Below are 21044 nucleotides of genomic sequence, written 5' to 3' on the forward strand. Positions count from 1 at the left end.
TATTAATGTTATTCTAAGACAAGACCTTGTGTTTGATGGTATTCATTCTTAATCCAACCTTATGATTGACTTTCCAGGCACCATGTGCCTGTGTTTGTCTGGAATCCAAGATACTCCAGGAACAGTAGCCCTGTGTTTGCTTCAGTTTTCCAGTATGACCGGTACAATAATACTGGATAGGGACTTTGGGAGCACATGTAAGATCAAATGGTAATGACTGAATTTGAGAAAAGAAAAAGGCTGCCATCCATCTGCGAAACGTAAGAATTATCCACGGATGGTAAAATGGGAATGCTTTGAAAACAAGCCTCCTCAGGAACTCAGACAAAGCCCTACTCTGCTTGTCCCCAAATCTCTGAAGGTAGAAATAGGATGGGGAGCAAGTTGGAATGCTCTAACTTGAAACGGATGATGAAGGATTTAATTTATACAGTGGCCTTTTATGGGCTAATGACACTGGAAACGGGACAAAGCTGTTTGTTTAATTCTTGCACAGCTCCATAGGGTACCTACCCCTGGGCAATGTTCAGTGACCTAATTTGATCAAAGCTGTAGGTTGCTCTTTTGCTCCCAAATGGAGAGAGTCTGGCTCCATTTGGATGTTAAGTTCCAATGAGGGCTAGCTGGGAGACCTGCAAATAGCTCTGAGGAAATCAAGGGCAACTACTGACCCTACACATGTTCTAACTGTGACTATTTAGAGTTGCCTGCAATAATTAGGAATATTGTTCCTTGATCTGGTTATTGAGATATTTACTGTATACCTACCTTGAACCCAATCAACTGGTCTTTTGAAGGAAAAAAAAACACAAAGGCAGGACAATAACTTAAGGTAACACATCCCTCAAACACTTGAGGAGCTGCTATAAAACTCTTGAGAAACAATGTGAGGACCTTTTGCTTTGGCTTGACCACTGCCTGTAGAGCTCACCAAACTGGTTTTGGGCAGCATATCCAAGCCCAGAGAAAATTGAGAACAAAGACTTTTGGCTGGATTAAAAGATAGCTCTCCCTGCCTCAGTCCTTGAGGGCCTAAAATGAACCCAGACTCCAGAGTTTGAGGTGTCTGAGAAGCACCTGGGATCTCTGCCAAGAGATGACAAGACTCTAGGTAAGAGATGTGCGTAAACCTTTTTAAAATCAACTCTCTGTCATGCTATGCTTTGCTTTGTTCCCATCAAGATTAAAAAATACTTTATTTTAAGAGGCATGTTTTGGATCACTACTCCACAAATCACAGGCTCTCCTGAAGAGAAGAGCTGCAGGTGCCTGAGCTCCGCTGGACCTGCAGGATAAATATGATAGATCAGGGTGCAAGAGCCCAGGATTCTGTTCAAGAGTGGGAGAAACATGGGATTCTGCCCCCTGAGGTGAAGGGACAAAGCCTAAGACCTGAGGGGGTCACTCAGAGACCAGAGAGGGGTCAGGAGTGAAGCTAGCCCTGTAACCATGACACTAGCTATCACCTACAAAGAGGCATTTTCTCCTGTTGTACTTCATGGACAGCTTCTGCTTGCCATGTAAGCTGTATTCCTTTCTATAGTGTCTGGCAGGAGCCAGGATTGTAAGTAAACTTTTCTGATGACTCTAAATAGTTTCACTTTTCCATAAAATTTTCCATTGTATTGCTACGGTAACTAGGAACTGATTTGTCTTAGCGTCTGGATCCCAAGGATCAAATCTCCTATAAGTGCATGAAAGATTTGAATCCAAGACCCCCAACTCCAAGGAGAAGCCCTTAGACCATGCAATTTTTAGTTTGAGAGGGACCATATTATCCACCTACGTTAGCATTGCTTGTGAACACTTAGGGTGTTGGATGACAGTTCACATCTATTGTTTTTGTTGGCTTGATGCCACCTGAGAGTTTTTATGCCCAAAGGAGGGGGGTGAGATGATGCCTGCCTGGACTTTGCTGCCTGAGAAAGGCCTGTAATAGTGAGGAGGCCACTCTTCCAGGTGAAAATTTCTCCCATTTAGAAATGTCAAGTCCCTGACCACTGGGAAAAAGAGACATTTACCTTTGGCAGTGATATCAGGTTAAAGTTTTGACTGGTATCCACTGAGGAACCTTTTGGCCTCAGAAAATAGAGATTGGATTAGAAAGAGATAAATGGTAGTCCATGAGGCCCCTTATTTGCCATTTTTCCCAAATCTGGGCTGCTGTCCTCTCATCTTTCCATAGCTATCCCTTGAAGGGAGGAGGTGGAGGGGAGGCATAGCAACCTGCAACAGAAGCTGGGAATAATATGTGATGCCCTGGATGTAGTCTGGGAGCCGTGGTAACTGCTGTGCCCCTCTAACCACCCAGCTGGGCTGCCCCTCCTCAAACTGCTTTGTTGGGGATAACAGCCTGGAGAGGCTGGCTGTATCACCCAACAGCAGATGGTGCCCTACACCCAACTGAGGTACCTGAGTGCTTTACCTAAGCCACTCAAAGACAGACAGCCAATTTCCCAGCTCCCCAGGCTTGCCCCTTCCCCCCAGTGGAGTATAAACCCAAAATTATACCCTCTTGCATTGCACGGGGAGCTGTACAATGTAAACTCAATAAAGTTTGCCTTCCCCTTGATGTAGGAAAGATATGCAAAAGCCTTTGCACACAGAGCTGAGATTTTCCCCAGACACTTTACTTAAAGGCACACTGGTTTAGATAAAACATAAAACAAGTTTATTAACTACAGAAATATAGATTTTAAGTGATTATAAGTGACAGTAAACAGATCAAAGCAGGTTACCTAGGAAATTAAATAAAAACCACAAACTAAGTCTTATACAAACTAGATAGGATTTGAATTAGCAATTTCTCACCCTCACTGATGATACAAACAGTCCACCAAGTTTCCATACACAGGCTAGAAATCCCTTTAGCGTAGGACCAGCACTTCCCCTAGTTCAGTCTTCATTCCTCAGGTGTTTCCAGGAGTTCTCTTGTGTGGGGAGTGAGGCCAAGAGATGTCGTCACTCCCTGCCTTATATAGCTTTTCAATATGGCAGGAACCCTTTGTTCCAAACTCAGTTCCCAGCCCAGTTTGTGGAAAAATACAGGTACCAAAATGGAGTTCAATGTCATGTGGTTTGGTCACATTCCCAAGCATGCCCTGCTGAGTCATAGCAGCTATGACTCATAGGCTGTCAGCAGCATTCTCAGGGAGGCTCACCAGGTGGGGGATAAGCTTCTCCTAAGGCCTATTGTTTCCCCAATGGCCCTTTACCCTGAATAGGCCCTTCACAACCAGCTCTCTAGAGTATGAATATAATGTAACTGGGATATGCTTCATGCAAAAGGTCTCTTGTAAGGTATCATTACAAAGCTTACAACAGAAAAACTTCAAAAACAGACTCCAACGAGAGACTGCTGAGCTGGAATTGATATGCAAACTAGACACAATCAACTCAAGATTGAATAAGGACTGGGAATGGCTGAGCCATTATAAACATTGAATCTATCTCCCCTTGTAAGTATTCTCACACTTCTTATCAAACTGTCTGTACTGGGCTATCTTGATTATCACTTCAAAAGTTTTTTTTTCTCTTACTTAATTGGCCTCTCAGAGTTGGTAAGACAACTCCCACCTGTTCATGCTCTCTGTATGTGTGTGTATATATCTCCTCAATATTTATTCCACTCTATATGCATCCGAGGAAGTGGGCTGTAGTCCACGAAAGCTTATGCTCTAATAAATTGGTTAGTCTCTAAGGTGCCACAAGTACTCCTGTTCTTTTTGCGGATACAGACTAACACGGCTGCTACTCTGAAACATTACAAAGCTTATAATCTACTGAGTGTGGTCATCCTATTTGTATAAATGTATCACTCTTGTATCTGAAACTAGAAATATAAAATATAACTCTGAGGGCCTATTGTAATTATGCAAATGGTGGGCCATTAATGGTGGTTTGGAATCTTGATGGCTCCCATTAACCAGGACAATTGTCTGTAGATGGCTCTGTTTTACTTGTAAGTCTTCCTGTATACGTATGTGCTGGCAAGTGGGTAATGAAGTTTTACAGTGATCACCTGAACTGGAATCCATCTTTAACCTGGTGCTTTTCCATTAAGAAGGAGGGGGTGGGAACCCAGAGAGAGACAGAAGATTGCCGCCTTATACAAAAGGTATATAAGTGGGTGGAACAGAACAAAGTGGCATCCATCATGAGAAATCCCCTAGCTACCACCTGAGCTGGAACAAGGGCTGTACCAGGGGAAAGGATTGTGCCCAGACTAGGAAGGCATCCAGTCTGTGAAAGAAACTTATAGGAACATCTCTGAGGGTGAGATTTTATCTGTATTCAGTTTTATTACAGTATTAGGCTTAGCTTTGCATGTTTTATTTTATTTTACTTGGTAATTCACTTTGTTCTGTCTGTTACTACTTGGAATGATTTAAATCCTACTTTCTGTATTTAATAAAATCACTTTTTACTTTTTAATTAACCCAGAGTACGTATTAATATCGGGGGATGAACAGCTGTGCATCTCTATCAGTGTTATAGAGGGCGAACGATTTATGAGTTTACCCTGTATACGCTTTATACAGGATAAAACAGATTTATTTGGGGTTTGGACCCCACTGGGAGTTGGGCATCTGAGTGTTAAAGACAGGAACACTTCTAGAAGCTGCTTTCTGGTTAAGTCTGCAGCTGTTTGGGGCACGTTGTTCAGACCCTGGGTCTGTGTTGGAGCAGATGGGTGTGTCTGGCTCAGCAAAACAGGGTGCTGGAGTCCCGAGCTGGCAGGGAAAGCAGGGGCAGAAGTACTCTTGGCACATCCGTTGGCAGTTCCCAAGGGGGTTTCTGTGATCCAACCCGTCACAGTTCATATTCAGCAAATCATAACTTTTCCAATGATACCTCACAAGACCTATCTTGTATTACATGCATCACAATTACGTTATAAGCATATCATAATCATACAATTATGAAGAATATGCGGTGAAGTGTCTATTCGACATTGGTGAGGCCTCATCTGGAGTACTGTGTCCAGTTTTGGGCCTCACACTACAAGAAGGATGTGGAAAAATTGGAAAGAGTCCAGTGGAGGGCAACAAAAATTATTAGGGGGCTGGAGCACATGAGTTATGAGGAGAGGCTGAGGGAACTGGGACTGTTTAGTCTGCAGAAGAGAAGAATGAGGGGGGATTTGACAGCTGCTTTCAACTACCTGAAAGGGGGTTTCAAAGAGGATGGATCTAGACTGTTCTCAGTGGTACCAGATGACAGAACAAGGAGTAATGGTCTTAAGTTGCAGTGGGGGAGGTTTAGATTGGATATTAGGAAAAACTTTTTCACTAGGAGGGTGGTGAAGCACTGGAATGGGGTACCTAGGGAGGTGGTGGAATCACCTTCCTTAGAGGTTTTTAAGGTCAGGCTTGACAAAGCCCTGGCTGGGATGATTTAGTTGGGATTAGGTCCTGCTTTGAGCAGGGGGTTGGACTAGATGACCTCCTGAGGTCCCTTCCAACCCTGATATTCTATGATTAGGGCACAGTGACCCACTGCAGCAGCTAGGAATGACAGCCCAATAAGTAGGACCTGGTGACCTGCATCAGAAGAGGGGTAAGACAGACTGTACTGATTGTACAGTCTATCAGTATCTACATGGGGAACAAATATTTAATAATGGAGTTTTCAACCTAGCAGAGAAAGGTGTAACATGATCCAGTGGCTGGAAGTTGAAGCTAGACAAATTTAGATTGGAAATAGGATGTAAATGTTTTAACCGGGAGAGTAATTAATCATTGAAACAATTTACCAAGGGTTGTGATGGACTCTCCATCATGACAATTTTTAAATTAAGATTGAATGCTTTTCTAAAAGATCTGCTCTAGGAATTATTTTGGGGAAGTTCTATGGCCTGTGTTATACAGGAGGTCAGACTACATCATCATAATGGTCCCTTCTGGCCTTGGAATCTATAATTGCTGCCACCACCAACCTTTGCACTTGGAAGGTCCCCTCACTCTGCTTTCCTATTGCAAGGACCCTGTCCCTAGGTGCTCTTTGAAGGCCACTGTAGGAAAACCCAGTCACTACAACTCCACTCCAAACTTGATTAGCAAACTCTTACTTTGTTACAGACAATTAAACTCATGAAGGAACTCATTCACTGTTCATCTAGAGGTTCCCTTTTTACCCTCTCAAGCACAGGGAAGTCTTATTACAGATCTCAGTTCAGATTTCCTTCTCAGAAACTGCTGGATCCTATGTCCTCTGAATTTGGTCTCAATCTCACTTTCCTGATAGCCTGGACCCCTTCAGTCCCTGATGGGCTAGTCTCTGGTATCTTCAGAATCCAATCCTGGCAACTTCAGCTAGGTCCCAGAAAATCCCACTTCTCCTTCTACTGGATAGCTCTTGGTATCCAAACGGGTTTTTACAGACAGTCCTCAGATGTTAAGACCCTGTCTCATGTCCAACCACAAGTTTTACTTTGCACTACCCCATATGTAAAATAATATTGATCTTGTGGAGAAGGTTAAGTAATGTGATGAATTAATCTACTAAATTAATTTACAAAGAAGATGATCAAAGGGTAACTTAATTATGGAGTATAGTTACCTTCATGGTACTAATTCTTTAATCTAGCAGAGAAAGGCACAGCAAGAACTGATGGCTGGAAACTGAAGCCAGACAAATTCAAATTATAAGGAAGGCACAATTTTTTTAATAGTGAGGTTGATTAATCATTGGTTCAAACTACTGAGGGAAGTGGTGGATTCTCTATCTCTTGATATCTCCAAGATTGGTTGCCTTTCTGGAAGACACACTTTAGTCAAACACAAAGTACTCGGCTCAATAGAGGAGTAACTGGATGAAATTCAATCACCAGTGTTACACAGAAGAAAAGACTAGATGATTTAAAGGTCCTTTTTGGTCATAAAAATCTATGAATCATATGAAACCCAGCAAAGTTACAAAGTTAGTAGTATAATGAAAGAAAACAGTTACAAGTTTCCTCATTCTGTATCAGGAACACACACTATGCTCTCCACTAATTTTAGTCCATTTATATGATCCAATCCAGGTCCTTATTAGTATATTAATAGTACCCAGCATGTGTTATTTGCAATAATGCAAAATATTATAGGAAAACTACAGTTTGAAATACATTGTCAACAAGAATGGATCCTGGAACTGAATCGTATTAAAAACAAGATTAACATGCAAATACTAATAAAGAACATAGTGCCTTTCAGATGAAGTTCTCAAAGCCCTTCATGAACATTCAAACAAGATTCACAATACTTTGAGACAAGCATGTGTATTTTACACAGAACATAATTACCCCTGTCACTGCATAGAAAATCTATTTTAGGTAACATGGAGCTTAGAAGTCATTTTCCAATAGTTTTCACATTTAACTGAAAAAGACTCGATCTCCACAACTTCCATGTTCACTGAATATACTGCGTCCATAGAGAAAACACTGTAGAAGTAGAGGGCACAACCAGGCATCCTTGGAACCTTTTTAGAGCAACAGCCTGCAGTTATGGAGTGCCCCTTCTAACTGACTTAGTACCTCTCCACCTCCAGAAGCCTTATTTAAAGATAGTTTCCAAAAAGAGGAAGGGAGGAGGAGCACTGGAGTAGCTCAGTGAGGGCAAATCATCCAATTTTCTTGTTTGTGGCATACAGACCAACTATAGATCACCGGCTAACAGTGACCATCTGTCAGGATCCCAGCTACAGGGCACGGGTCAAGGCCCAGGCCTAGGTTAGAGGGGACATGGTCCAAATTTAGACTAGAGGATCAAGGCAAGAAACTGTTCTAGTGTCACGCCATAGGATCAGGTTGGAGTTGAGGATAATGAGCTGCACTAGTCAGAGCCAAGTGAGCCAGCTGAAATAGGGTTAATGGAACAGAGGCAGGGCAAGATGTCAGGAGCAGAGCAGGGGACCAGGAATCAGAAGTGGGACCAGGTTTCAAGAGCAGGACTGGAGCCAAAAACCAGGAGTAAGGCAAGGTATCAGGAATGCACAGCAGGGTCCATTTGCAACAGCAAAACGGAGATCTGCCTAGTTGAACAGATAGCCTGCAGGTGTTTCCTCAAGACCTTAAATAGCGTGCCTGAGCCAATCAGGGAACATGGTTGGCTCTGCCAGTTAGGACATCTGTGAGCATGACATCTAGTGGAGCTTGGCCCCACAAGCCTCACAGCCCATCGACTGGATGCAGCTGTCAGTCAGGGACCAACAGTCCAAAATTCTAGCCCCACAGATCCTTACATCTTTCCTGATGAGCCCTATTAATTAGGCAGCAATTGACACACTGCGCTCTTGGTGCAATATTAAGAAAATAATGATCCATAAAGATAGGACCAAACCCCATGTAGCAGGCCAACAGGCTTTAGATAAAGGGACATTTCAGATGCATGCCATTGACTACCATTCCCCTAGTTCAGGGGTAGGGAACCTATGGCACGCGTGCCGCCTTCGGCACGCAAGCTGATTTTCAGTGGCACTCACACTGTCCGGGTCGTACCACCAGTCCGGGGGGCTCTGCATTTTAATTTCATTTTAAATGAAGCTCCTTAAACATTTGAAAAACCTTATTTACTTTACATACAACAATAGTTTAGTTATATATTATAGACTTATAGAAAGAGACCTAAAAAGGTTAAAATGTATTACTGGCACGCAAAACCTTAAATTAGACTAAATAAATGAAGACTCGGCACACCACTTCTAAAAGGTTGCCGACCCCTGCCCTACTTGAATGAGTCCTAATATCCAGGCACAAAAACACTAAATAGGTACACTCAGCAGCGAATGCATCATTTTGCCACTTTATCTTTGAGCTGAAATGGCTGGACACACAGACTTCTCCAAAAGCCACAAATCATTTTTGTCTTTCTAAACAGCTTAGTCCTGTCTTAATAGTAGCTAAAAACACCCAGGAAGTTTTAAGGCCCTGGGAAGGAAGGAAGGAAGGAAGGAAGTGATAACCTTTAAGAAAGATACAATTTGAGTCAGAAAGCTGGAGGCCTGAACATTATAGAATCATAGAATATCAGGGTTGAAAGGGACCCCAGGAGGTCATCTAGTCCAACCCCCTGCTCAAAGGAGGACCAATCCCCAGACAGATTTTTACCCCAGTTCCCTAAATGGCCCCCTCAAGGATTGAACTCACAACCCTGGGTTTAGCAGGCCAATGCTCAATATAAGGCAGGGTGGCGGTCAGAACCCTTTCTCTGATCTTGTTGGCAGGGGTAATGGCTACCAGAATGAGTAGTGTTAAGAGATGGTACAGAAAGCAAGACCCGAAGGGCTAATAGGAACCTCCTATTAGTTTTGTTACCAAATTCAAGTTGCGAGAATCAGTAGGCTCCCACTTGGGAATGTCCGTTAGGCCTTTTAAAAATTGTTTCATCAAAGTATTTTATAGCCTTGGTCTGTGAAGTGTTGGGTTCATGGGAATCGTGCACACTTGCTATCTACCAACTACTGTTTAAAAGGTGCTGCGGCCACATGGCAACTCTTACAGCCGTGCTCTCCTCATGAAGTCACATGAAGAAAGAAAATGTGCTGTTATACCTGACAGAAGACAATGACTCTAATGTACCCTATCTTGAAGCTTACAAGAGTATACCTTGAGTACCCTATTTTCCAGCCTAGATGACCTATTGCGATCCCATCTAGTCCTACACTTCTATGGCTATGTCCACTTATGGCGCTTATGTCGGTATAGCTTATGTCACTCAGGGGGATGATTTATTCATCCCCCTGAGCGACATAAGTTATAAGGAAATAAGCTGTCGCTTAGACATAGCCAAGAAGTGTAGGGACTGGAAGGGACCTCGGTAGGTCATCTAGGCAGGAAAATAGGGCACTCAAGGCAGGAACACCACAAAGAAGCTTTGCAGTCACTATGAAACTATAGTAGCGCCAACACAGACTCGCTTACCCTCCCTTACCACGATAGTTCATTTACCAGTCCTAAGGAGTTACTCACCCAGGCTAACGGAGAGGGAAAGAAAGTACTTCAAGGCTGCTCGATAACAAGCCCAGAAACCCCACCGCCCGGGAACAGCCAGTCGAGCCACACAATCAAACCAGCCTCCCCCGCAGGCTCCCTGGGGGCGGGGAGAGCCTGAAGCCAAAGCGAGTAAGCCCCCCACGCACAGCGTGCACCTCCCCAGACAGACGAGCCCCCCGCGGCCAGGGGGACGCGCTAGTCCCCGCAGAGCTGTGGCAGCCCCGCTCCCTGCGCAGCGGAGGTCGGGGTCTCCCTGCCCCAAGGTCACTCCCGTTCCCGGGAGGGGGGGGTGTCACGACCCGGCCCCAGGCGCGCGGGGGGGGCGCTTCGTACCTGAGCAGCTGCCAGAGGACGCCGCGGAGGCCGCCGTGACCCCCGAGCTGCTGCAGCGCCCGCCTCAGCACCCGCACGTACTCCGCCATCTTGGCGGCCGCCGCTGGGCCGGGCGCAGCCGCGACCGACAGTTCCGGGCGACCTGGTTTCCGGCACGGACAGACAGCGCCGCCCGCCGCGCCCCTCAGGTCATCCCCGGGCGGGGCCTCGCCTCCGGGCGGGGCTGCGGGACTCAGCTGGGCGGGACTGGTGCCGGGGCTGCCCTGGCCGCGACTCAGACGCTCTAGCCCGGCGCGGGCAGCGGTACTGGGCAGCCAGCCCGGGGCAGGTCGGTGCCGCGGGGTTACGTGCTCCCGTCCCGTCCGCGCTGGCCGATCTGGGAGCCCGATGAGGGTTAAATGTAAAGGCCTCTCTTTGCTCACGTCAATGTTTGTATCAGTCCCTAGATTTACCTTTATCTAGCAGCAGCCAGACAGTTGTGGGGCTGCGTTTGCCACGGGCATCCAGGGTTATCGTCACCCCAGCCCCAACTTTTTTACTTTGCAGCCCCTATGATTTATAACCACACTGTGCCAACGCTAAGGACTGCTCCACCTGCACGCTCCCTGCTTTTGTTTAGAAAACAGAATAAGAGACTTTAAACAGAGGGCGCAGAAGAGCGCTGCCTGCTTACCTAGAACTAGAGTATGATGCCAGTACAATGCAATATTCATAATCAGTTTCATACAATGACAGAAATTCAGAGCTAAAATGTCTATCATAAACTGTAAAAAGCAACAGAGGGTCCTGTGGCACCTTTAAGACTAACAGAAGTATTGGGAGCATAAGCTTTCGTGGGTAAAAACCTCACTTCTTCACAAATTGGTGTGACTTTCTTCAGCACGAGAAATCCCTTTATTTTTACAGCTAGGGAGAGAAAGCACAAGGCAGCAGGTGACGTAGGGTATGGCCTTGTGTGCACTACAGAGTTTTGTCAACGAAAGTCAAGTCGACAATCAAAATCCAGTATAATTACATTGCTTGTGCATTTTCATACTATGCGTCTGTTGGCATAGCACGTCCACATGTGGTGCTCTAGCATTGACAGCGAGAGCAGTGCACGGTGGATAGCTACCCCACTGTGCTACTCACCACCTTCTGCAGCTAGAAATTGTGGGAAGGTAGAGTGGATCACAGTGCATCATGGGTGTGGGCTCCAAGTCCCATGATACAGTTCTTTCCGTCCCAGCACTCCATGGGCTTTAGACTGCGTTTCCCAACATTTTTCAATGGCTTCTGTTTACTGTGCACCCACCATCTCCAAAGGATGGATCCCACACTGCTCTGTACTGTTGTGGTGACTTTTATGAAAACATGACGGATAGTCATGCATTACATCATGAGCTCCCAATCTGAACAGGAATCAGAGTTGCCTGGGGGGGGCTGTGTACCGTGGAAAGAAACACCACCAGATTACCTTTGGCATTCCCAGAGCAGCTGAACATGGGGGACCATTGCTTTTTGGCTTGGGAAGCAAGGACTGAGTGGTGAGATCACATCATTATGCAGGTATCAGGTGACGAGCAGCGGCTCAAAACTTTCAGATGCAGAAAGCTACCTTCTGGAACTGCATGCAGAGCTCACCTAGCATTGCAGCACAAGGACACCAAAATGAGAGCTGCCCTCTTGGTGGAGAAGCATGCAGCGATCACTGTGTAGAAGCTGGCAACTCAAGACTGCTACCAGTTGGTTTGGAGTCAGGAAGTCAATGCTTGGGGCTGAGTTAACGCAAGTGTGCAGGGCCATTAATCGTATCCTGCTATGAAGGACTGTAAAAAGTGACAAAAAGTCCTGTGGCACCTTAGAGGCTAACAGACTTATTGGAGCATAAGCTTTCATGGGTGAATACCCACTTCATCAGACGCATGTGGACTGTGACTCTTGGCAATGTGCTTGAAATAGTGGATGGCTTTGTGACAATGGGATTCCCTAACTGCAGAGGTCTGTTAGATTGAACGTATATTCCAGTTTTGGCCCCTGATCATCTTGCAATGGAGTACATCACTAGAAAGGGGTACTTCTCTATGGTATTGCAGGTGCTTGTGGATCAACGTGGGCATTTCACTGACAACGCAGGGTGGTCCAGGAAAGTGCATGACACACACATCTACATGGACCTGAACAGAAAGCTCCAAGCAGGGAGTTTCTTTCCACATCAGAAGATTCCAGTGGGGAATGTTGAAATGCCCATAGTGATCTTGGGAGACTCAGTGTACCCCTTTACTATCATGGCTCATGAAGCCTTACACAGGAAACCTGGACAGCAGCAAGGTGCTCTTCAACAATAGGCTGAGCAGATGCAGAATGACCATAGAATGTGCCTTTGGCAGATTAAAAGCATGCTGGCACTGCCTTTATGGCAGGTTAGACCTAAATGAGGAAAACATTCCCATGGTCATAGCAGCTGCATGGTGCATACTGCATAATATTTGTGAGGTTAAGGGTGAAAAGTTTCCCCCAGGGTGAAGTGCCGAGACACATCACCCCGCTTCTGAATTTGAACGGCCAGATACCAGGGCTATTAAGAGGGGCACAACAGAGGGCTATTTGACTCAGGGAGGCTTTGAGGCAACATTTTGACAGTGAGCACCAGTAATGTGTCTTTCTATACAGCACTCTGCCATGCTTTGTTAACATGCACCTTGCATGAAAATTATTATGAGTCCTGACCAGCATTTGGAGTCAGCAAATGATCAAACTGCCACTATGTATTACTATCAGCAGCAACCACCACATGTAGGAGACAAATAAAGATTGATTATATTTCAGAGAGTTTGTTTTTATTAAATACCAATTAACACTCATAAAAAGGCTTGGTGGGAAGGAAGATAACAGTGCAGGCTCTCATAGCTGTGTGTAAATCCAGCTATCTGGGGATGGGGGTGAGCACGCATGTTTTCTACCTGGAGTGTGTTTAGGGACTTCAACATCTGTTTGCTCCATCATCATCTGCTCCTGGCCCTTTACAATGTGCTCCCTCACTCTCCTTTCTGTCCTGCCTTTCTATTTTAAATTTGTCCTTCAGGGTCTCCTTCCGTTCTCTTTTTTCAGCCTTTGAGGATTGGAGCACCTCTTGGAACATGTCCTGCTTGCTCTGCCTTCATCGCTTCCTTATCTAGCGGAAGCGCTCCGCTAGTGTGTAGGGGGGTCCCCTGAAAGCCACATCTGCAGAAGCACAAGAAACAATACACAAAAGCATGATTGCTAGTTCACACGCAGCATTGAATCATTATGGTAAAATACACTTCTTTTAACATATGAATCACTTTCTCACTGTCCCTTGGCAAGCACACCTCAGTGAACACCCTAAACATGGTGAGTTCGGCTCAGGTGGGGGGTTGGGTGTTCAAGATGGAGCAGGGGAACGATATAGTAAATCCTGCCATTATTTACACAGGCAGGTGTCACTCTGAAGCCAATATCTCACTCCTGAGTGCATTTCCTGAACACGTGCGGCTTCAGACCCAGTACCTATGCTGCTCGCCTGTGTGAGCTTTGGTCCCTACACAAGTGATTGTTGAGTTGCATGGGAAAGTTTCCTACAATGGGGGAAGGAACAAAAGCAGCTCTACCAAGGAAGCTTCAGCAGAGGATTGGCGAATACCTCCAGGAAAGTTTCCTAGAGATCTCTGGAGGATTCCCGTGAAATCTTAGTCTGCATTAACACACTGTTCCACAGCACTGCTTAGCTGTACAGGGGAATGTGGAACACACTCAAACACAGCTAGTCTTGTACATTTTTATTCCTTCACCCACTTCTAGAATATACAAAGCAAAGGACAGCTCTACCTCATATAACCAAGCAGCATCAACTCAAAAAGATCACTTACCAGAGCTCTCCTCTCCTGCATCATGTGCACTAGACACAGACTGCTGGGACTGGCTAGATCCCTCCGGACTGGAAAAAAGGTCCTGACTCGTTGCACCACCAGACAAATCTGCCATGTGCTCCACATCATCCTCCAATTTAACCTCCTCATCCACAACTTCGTCCTCGGGGTTGAGTCCACTGTCTACCAGCACTGTAGACATATTCATGGGGTTCTTGGCAGTGGTGGGGGGGGTTGTCTGCTGAGGATGCTGTCCAACTCCTTATAGAATGGCAGGTCTTTGGCGCAGCACCAGAACAACGGTTTGCCTCCCTTGCCTTCCAGTACACCTGTCTCAGCTCCTTTAGTTTTGCATGACACTGCTGTGTCCAGCTCATAGTCCTTATCCAACAAGCCATGAGAAATCTGATCATAGGTATCAAAGTTCCGCACAGCCTCCTCTCCCCACAGAGCCAGCAGATCCAAGATCTATGTCTATACTATGGACCTTACAGTGGCACAGTTGTACCTCTGCAGCTGCATGGCTGTAAGCTCTCCTGTGTAGCTGCTCTATGCTGGCGGGAGATAACTACCACCGCTTGTTGGGGTGTGGTTTAATTATGCTGGCGGGAGAGCTATGTCGGCGGGAGAGTGTCTCCTGCTGGACATAGCACTGTCCACACTGGCGCTCTTGTTGGTGAAATGTATGTCGGTCAGGGGTGTTTTTTTCAGACCCCTGACCGACAAAAGTTTTGTTAACAAAAGTGTTGGTGTAGACAAAGCCTTAGTTTATAAGCATAGTGATTCCTGAAACAAAAAGATTAAATATTGTCAAAATTTATGCTTCTGATTCTGAAAAATGAACACAGCACTGAAGAGCCCATTCCACTAACTAGAGATCCATATTCTTGTTTGTTCCCATAGACACTAATACACTTACATCAAATTATTTGCATGTTTAGATTTAAGCCTTCTATGAAGCGTTCATCAAACAATCTGAATGTATTAAAAGTATGCTCAGTTAACTGTAAACTAACTGGGCAGGAATGTAGGTCTTGTTAAAATTAACATTCTGGAGTGTTTTATCTTCTGTAATTTTTTGTTTACAGTTCTCCACCATTTTGATACAACAAACTGTGACACAACCTCCTTCACAACCAGATTTGGGATACAAATCTGGATCTCCAATTTTAAATACTCGAACTCAGATTGACATGCCACCGGCAACATTTCAGCCTCTTGCTCCTATTCTTGCCTTTGACATTTGTATCTGGGATCAAGCAGCAAAAAGGTCCTATAGCTTCTTTAAATCATATTTTAATTTTCTCTTTGTGTTAGTTCTTTCTTTTTAATTAGATAAAATCAAATTTCTAGAGACTGTGACTTTAGCATTATCTGTTTGTAATCTTTCTAATCCCTCCAAAACCTCCTTAAATTGTTGGTAATTTTAATGCCTGTCCAGAGCATGAAAAATGCATGGTATTATTTTGCTCAAAATCCTCCTGTGCTCAGTGCAAATTTCAGCATATTTAAGGTAGCTGAATGCAAATGCCAGCACACAGTCTTTGGAAATCTGGAGTATCAATGCTCCCTTGTCCGTAAACCAACTGTAAGGCTGATGGTGGTTCTGGAAGAAATTTTGAACTTCTGCAATGTGCTCTACAACTGTTAGGTATTACCTTTTTCAACAAGGTTTAAATAGTATACCAAACACCAGTACCTCAGAATGTTATGATAATTGCACTTAAATTCCCTTTTTTTGTTTTGTTTTATTTTATTGTCTGACCAAATGGCAAAGAACTCGTCATAATTTTCTCAGCATTCTTGAATGGTATCTTCAGCAAACTGGACACAATAGCCTGTGGTTTTGTTTTCAGATGTAGAATCAATTGCATTAAGTAGGAATATTTTTCAAACAGATACTTCTGAATGAAACAGATGATGCACCCCATGAAAGCCTGGAATATGGATTTAAGTTATTACCATGCCTTTATGACTAATCCCATGAAAAAAGTCACACGTGATCCTTTGTGTTCTGCTCTTCCACTGAAATGGCATTTTATGCAGTGGCACATTTGATCTAGAAAATAATAAGTAAATTAAATTTTCTTCACTTTTTTGAGATTCTCTGTTGCTGCTGAACAATGCTAGATAACAATGGGGTTACCAGACAGCAAGTGTAAAAAATCAGGACGGCGTGGGGGGTAATAGGTGCCTATATAAGAAAAAGCCCCCAAAATCGTGACTGTCCCTAAAAATCGGGACATCTGGTCACCCTAGATAACATTTACATTTTATTTTAAAATAACTTATCTATATTTTCACCCATTCTATTATTTACTTCCTACCACTAACTTTAGGCACATTAAATCAGATAAATTCTCATTGTGATATCTAGCAATCACTAAAGTCTCTTTTGCAGTATTAATCAGTAGCTTTAATATTTACTGGTTAGACTGAGAAACAGCTATCTTCAAACACATTGAAGACTGAAAAATAAGACATTATCACATGTCCTGCCCACCCTCTTGAATGTTCACAAGTCTAGCGAACCAAGTCCCTTAAAAACATCACAACTCCCCTCATTTCTCTCTTCAATATCCTATGGCAGTTAATTTCACTCATTAACCTTGGCCATTTCTCCAAACAAATGACTCCACCTATTCTACTTTTCCTCTAGGGTTTTAAGACAGTTCTGCAGTTTTTACATGGTTTCCCAACAGACACAAGAAGAACCTTGATGTTCCTGTCATTTGTCTCTATTTTAAAAAGTTAAGTGGATTCATTCAAAGATTGAAATTAAAGTGTAATGTTTCTAGTATCTAAAAAAAACCTTTCAAATATGTTCATGTAAGTATTTGAGTGACACAAGTTAAAAAAAATGGAAAAACCTAAAAATATTTTTTTTCTGGAAAGAGACAGTCTCCCCAAGCCCTGTGTTATTCATCAACCTGGATCTGAGGCTTCTGAGAAGTAGAATCAGTTGTCACTGTAGAAATATTTACAAGTGACCCCTTTATTTCTATATAAATGTTTAACAATGGAACTGACAGGATTGTGTTTTTAAACTCATCACAGATGCTAGCAGACACAGCACTTTCCCCCTTGCTGCTATGGTGGTGAGAAACAATTTCAGCAAATGACACTCGAAAATAATAGGGTGGAAGAGCCCAGTACATGAAAGAAATATACAGTACAACTTTTACTTGTTGCAGTGGTTAAACAAATTTACATGCAAATTTAAATTAAAACAGATCACTTTTGATTATATTTCCAAATCTATTTTATACAAATGTGCTGGCCCATTAGATCTAAAAGAAGGGTTCACCTGTGGGAGATAGGAACTCAAAGAACTCTACAAGTAACACTTTGAAATTACAGTAGCTTTAATCCAACGATCTCAATGTACTTTTACAAACATGAATTAAAGCTACACAATCCCTTTATAAGTAGGCATCATTAAACATAAATCTATTTCCATGCCAAAAACTGCATTCAGATAGTTGTTTTTTAATACAGTCATTAATTCGAAACATAATTGGAATGTTGTAGTTAAACAATTGTTTGAAAGTCAGAAAATTTGGATTTCATGTTAAAAATAAACAATTTGAAAAATTAGAATACTACACTGATAGCTCTAAAATCATATGTCAGGTCGTCTGGAAATTCTTAAGGCTCCAATTCAAAATAGAACTCTGCCCCATTGCCTTCACTTTCCAATACAAGAACTCCACTAGCCTCAACATGAAAGAGAGACACAGTTTCACTGTTTTTCACGGTTAGATCTCAGAGCTCTTGTGCAGTTTAGTAGGGCACAACTTCTAAGCAGCTCCACAGGGAACGAGCTTCAGTCCTGTGGAGCATCTAACCTTTTCACAATAGAAGTTGCAGAGTTAGCAGTTTTGGGGTTGCCTGCCAATCTAATATGTTGTATGCAGTGTAATTGTTGCCATGTTGGTCCCAGGATATTAAAGAAACAAGATGGGTGGGGTAATATTTTGTATTACACTAAGGCTATGTCTACACTGCACACCTTTCGGTGGGACAACTGTGCCATTGTAAGGTATGCAATGTACCTGCTCTTTGTCGGCAGGAGAGAGCTCTTCTGCTGACAAAATAAAGCCAACTCCAATGAGGGGCTTTGTCGGAGGTAGAGCGTCTCCCAACAATAAAGTGCTGTCCACACTGGCACTTTTCGTCAGTAAAACTTTTGTCGGTTGGGGTGGGTTTTTTTTTTTCCACACCCTGACCGACAAAACTGCAGTGTAGACATAGCCTAACTTCTGTTGGTGAGAGAGAGAAACTTTCAAGCTACACAGAGCTCTTCTTCAGGTCTGGGAAAGATACTCCGAGTACCACAGGTAAATGCAGAGTGGAACAGATGTGTTTCTCTCATGTGGCCACCAGGTTTTTCTGCAGCCATGACAGCCTCCTGGGCTGAGATGGGGGAAGGGGCAAAGCAGTGGCCCCTCTCTGCAATGCCCAGGGACTCTGGGGGAGGGCTTCAGCCCCCCCCCCCCAATCTTCAACTGCAGGACTACAGGGGTGGGCTTCAGCCCCCCTCCCCTGTTTCAGACAGAGGCTCCAGCAGCAGGTTTTACCCTCCCCCTCCACCGCTTCAGCTGCGGGACTCTGGGGGTGAGCTTTGGCTCCTCCCTTGCTTCAGCTGCAGGGCTCTGGGGGTGGGTTTCAGCTGCAGGGCTCTGGGGATGGGCTCATTTTTTAAAGCGTTGTGGCAGTTTCCTTTGAGGTTTTCAAAAGACAAGCCTGGGAGCTAAATTTCATAATTCTGCTAGACACTAAAATTCATGGACTGAATGGACACAATGGAGTTAGGGCTTATTACAAATATCTGCAACCCACAACCCTCCCCTCCTTTTTGTCCTAGGACTGCAGAGGTGTTAAGGGCCACTCTACCCTGAACAATCCCTTAGAATACATGCTAAACTACTTGTGTTAAACAATCTATGGCTACTAGGTATCTGGTGTTCCACAACTCCAGTTGAAAAGGGGACCTGGCAGTGTCTGGTCAGATGTAGTGGGGGGGGGGGGAGGGGAAGGGGAAGAGAGAGGCAACAGGTCATAAACATGCACTACCCCTGCTCAGCTGGGGCCACCTCAGACCTGCATCTCCTGAGCAGGAGGCAGCAGGCGCTGACTGGAGGGAGCCCAGCTGGTGGGGGAGGGAGGTGGAGAGGATCCAGCAAGGAGGAAGGGAAAGCAGAGAATGACAGGGGGAGAAGGGAAGGAAGAGGAGCGAGCCAAGGAAGAAGCAGAGCAGGAGTTGGGGCCTTGGGGGAAGAGGCAGGGCAGCGGGTCTGGTTTGCAGGCATTAGAAAGTTGGCAATCCTAAAACAATCTGTTCCACCCTGCATTTATCTGTGGTGCTCAGAGTATCTTTTCCAGACCTGAAGAAGAGCTCTGTCTGGCTTGAAAGCTCTCTCTCTCTCCAACAGAAGTAAGTCAATAAAAGATATTATCTCAACGACTGTGTCTTGCTAATCTAATCATATAATCAAATAATTTCTAATTATGGGAGCTGGTATGAAGATAGGCTTTCGGGCCTGGCAGTTTGGCTCTCTCAATTATCCAAAACTCCAACTATCTGAAGGCTTCAGAATATTTAACAAGGAAAATCCCTATACCCAATTCATGTGTTCTGCTATAAATGAAATGAGCTGTACTAATTACCTCTCACCCCATCCCCACACTCCTAGTTAATTTAGGAAGTTAATTTGAGCAACCTTTACTAACAACCCAATCACTAAAAATCAGAACAATTGCTAGTTAAGCCAGTATCAACAGCCACAGCATCTTCAACTTCAACATTACCCAAACATTAGAATACTCAAGCATAACAACAAATTCCAGAGATGTACAGCAGACACCTTTTCAATTCCACCACAGAATCACGCCACAATGCACACATCCAGTATCTCACAATTACATTGAAACGCAAAACCTTAACTCCCTTCAGACGACGATATATTTCTTATGGGCATGCATGTAGTGAAAAAGTCTGTGATGTGTTGTTTGTAAATTAACAAATATGAGGTTGAGGTTAGGGCTTTGCATTTGAGTGCTTGGGGCTAGGGGAAGCAGGGCTGTATGAGGAAGGTCACAGAGGGGGGATGAGAGTTGTCCAGAGGCATTCATGGCTTGGTGTGGGCTGTGTGTGTATTGTATTAGAGAAACAGGAGTGAGCCCATGGAGAAAGCAGGGTGCATGTGATGGGGAGGATGTAGAAAATATTTTGGGAAGTCATAGGGGGAGTAGGAATAAATAGGGGAGGTTCAGAGGGAGAGTGGATGTGTGTGACACAGACCATCTCATGGAAGAAACTGTGGAGTTTCTGCTGAGGGAGGAAATATGCCAGGGGAGAAAAAGCTGGAGAGAAGCTGCACTCCAACAAGCTTCCTATGATTCACCAGAGGATCACTCTTTTCCCTAAAGCTCCACTCCAGACTCATTTCTTCCCTTCTTAGGTGAGCACAAAGCTGTGTGAGGGAAAATGGATTAGGAAGCAGAGATGAAAGATAAGGTATAGAGATTGGCAGGGATGGGGAACAGGCCCTGGCAGCAGGGGTTGAGATCAGGTGGGCACTGGGGCCAGAGTGAGACACAGATTTAATTTTGTTTTTGGGGGAAGATTCCTTGTTCCCTCCTCTTGCAATCAGGCAAATTTGCAACCACTCAAATGCCAACATCCACCACTGTTCCCAACAAATGAGGAATAAACTCATTAACTGGATGTTTCTGCAAAGATGACAGGCAGCAAAACAGGTAGCTTTGACACTTACATTGTCATAACTATATTTCAGACTTAACACTCCTCAAAATAGATGGCAATTCGTTCCCTTGGGCTATTGTTTCAGATTACCAGC

The 21044-nt window shown here is 44.3% G+C and overlaps 1 protein-coding gene across 1 annotated transcript in view; it reads right to left on the reverse strand.

Annotated features, from left to right (window-relative positions):
- The window catches only part of NDUFA12 (NADH:ubiquinone oxidoreductase subunit A12), a 39001-nt gene extending 28522 nt beyond the window's left edge, over window positions 1-10479 (reverse strand). Inside the window, exon 1 of the mRNA XM_054028208.1 lies at window positions 10313-10479. Coding sequence (XP_053884183.1) covers window positions 10313-10401 — 89 coding nt within the window. The 5' untranslated portion in view covers window positions 10402-10479. The remainder of the gene's footprint in view (window positions 1-10312) is intronic.
- Window positions 10480-21044: the final 10565 nt, after the last annotated feature.

This window comes from Malaclemys terrapin, chromosome 1 (assembly GCF_027887155.1).
Source record: "Malaclemys terrapin pileata isolate rMalTer1 chromosome 1, rMalTer1.hap1, whole genome shotgun sequence".
Taxonomy (NCBI): Eukaryota; Metazoa; Chordata; order Testudines; family Emydidae; genus Malaclemys; species Malaclemys terrapin.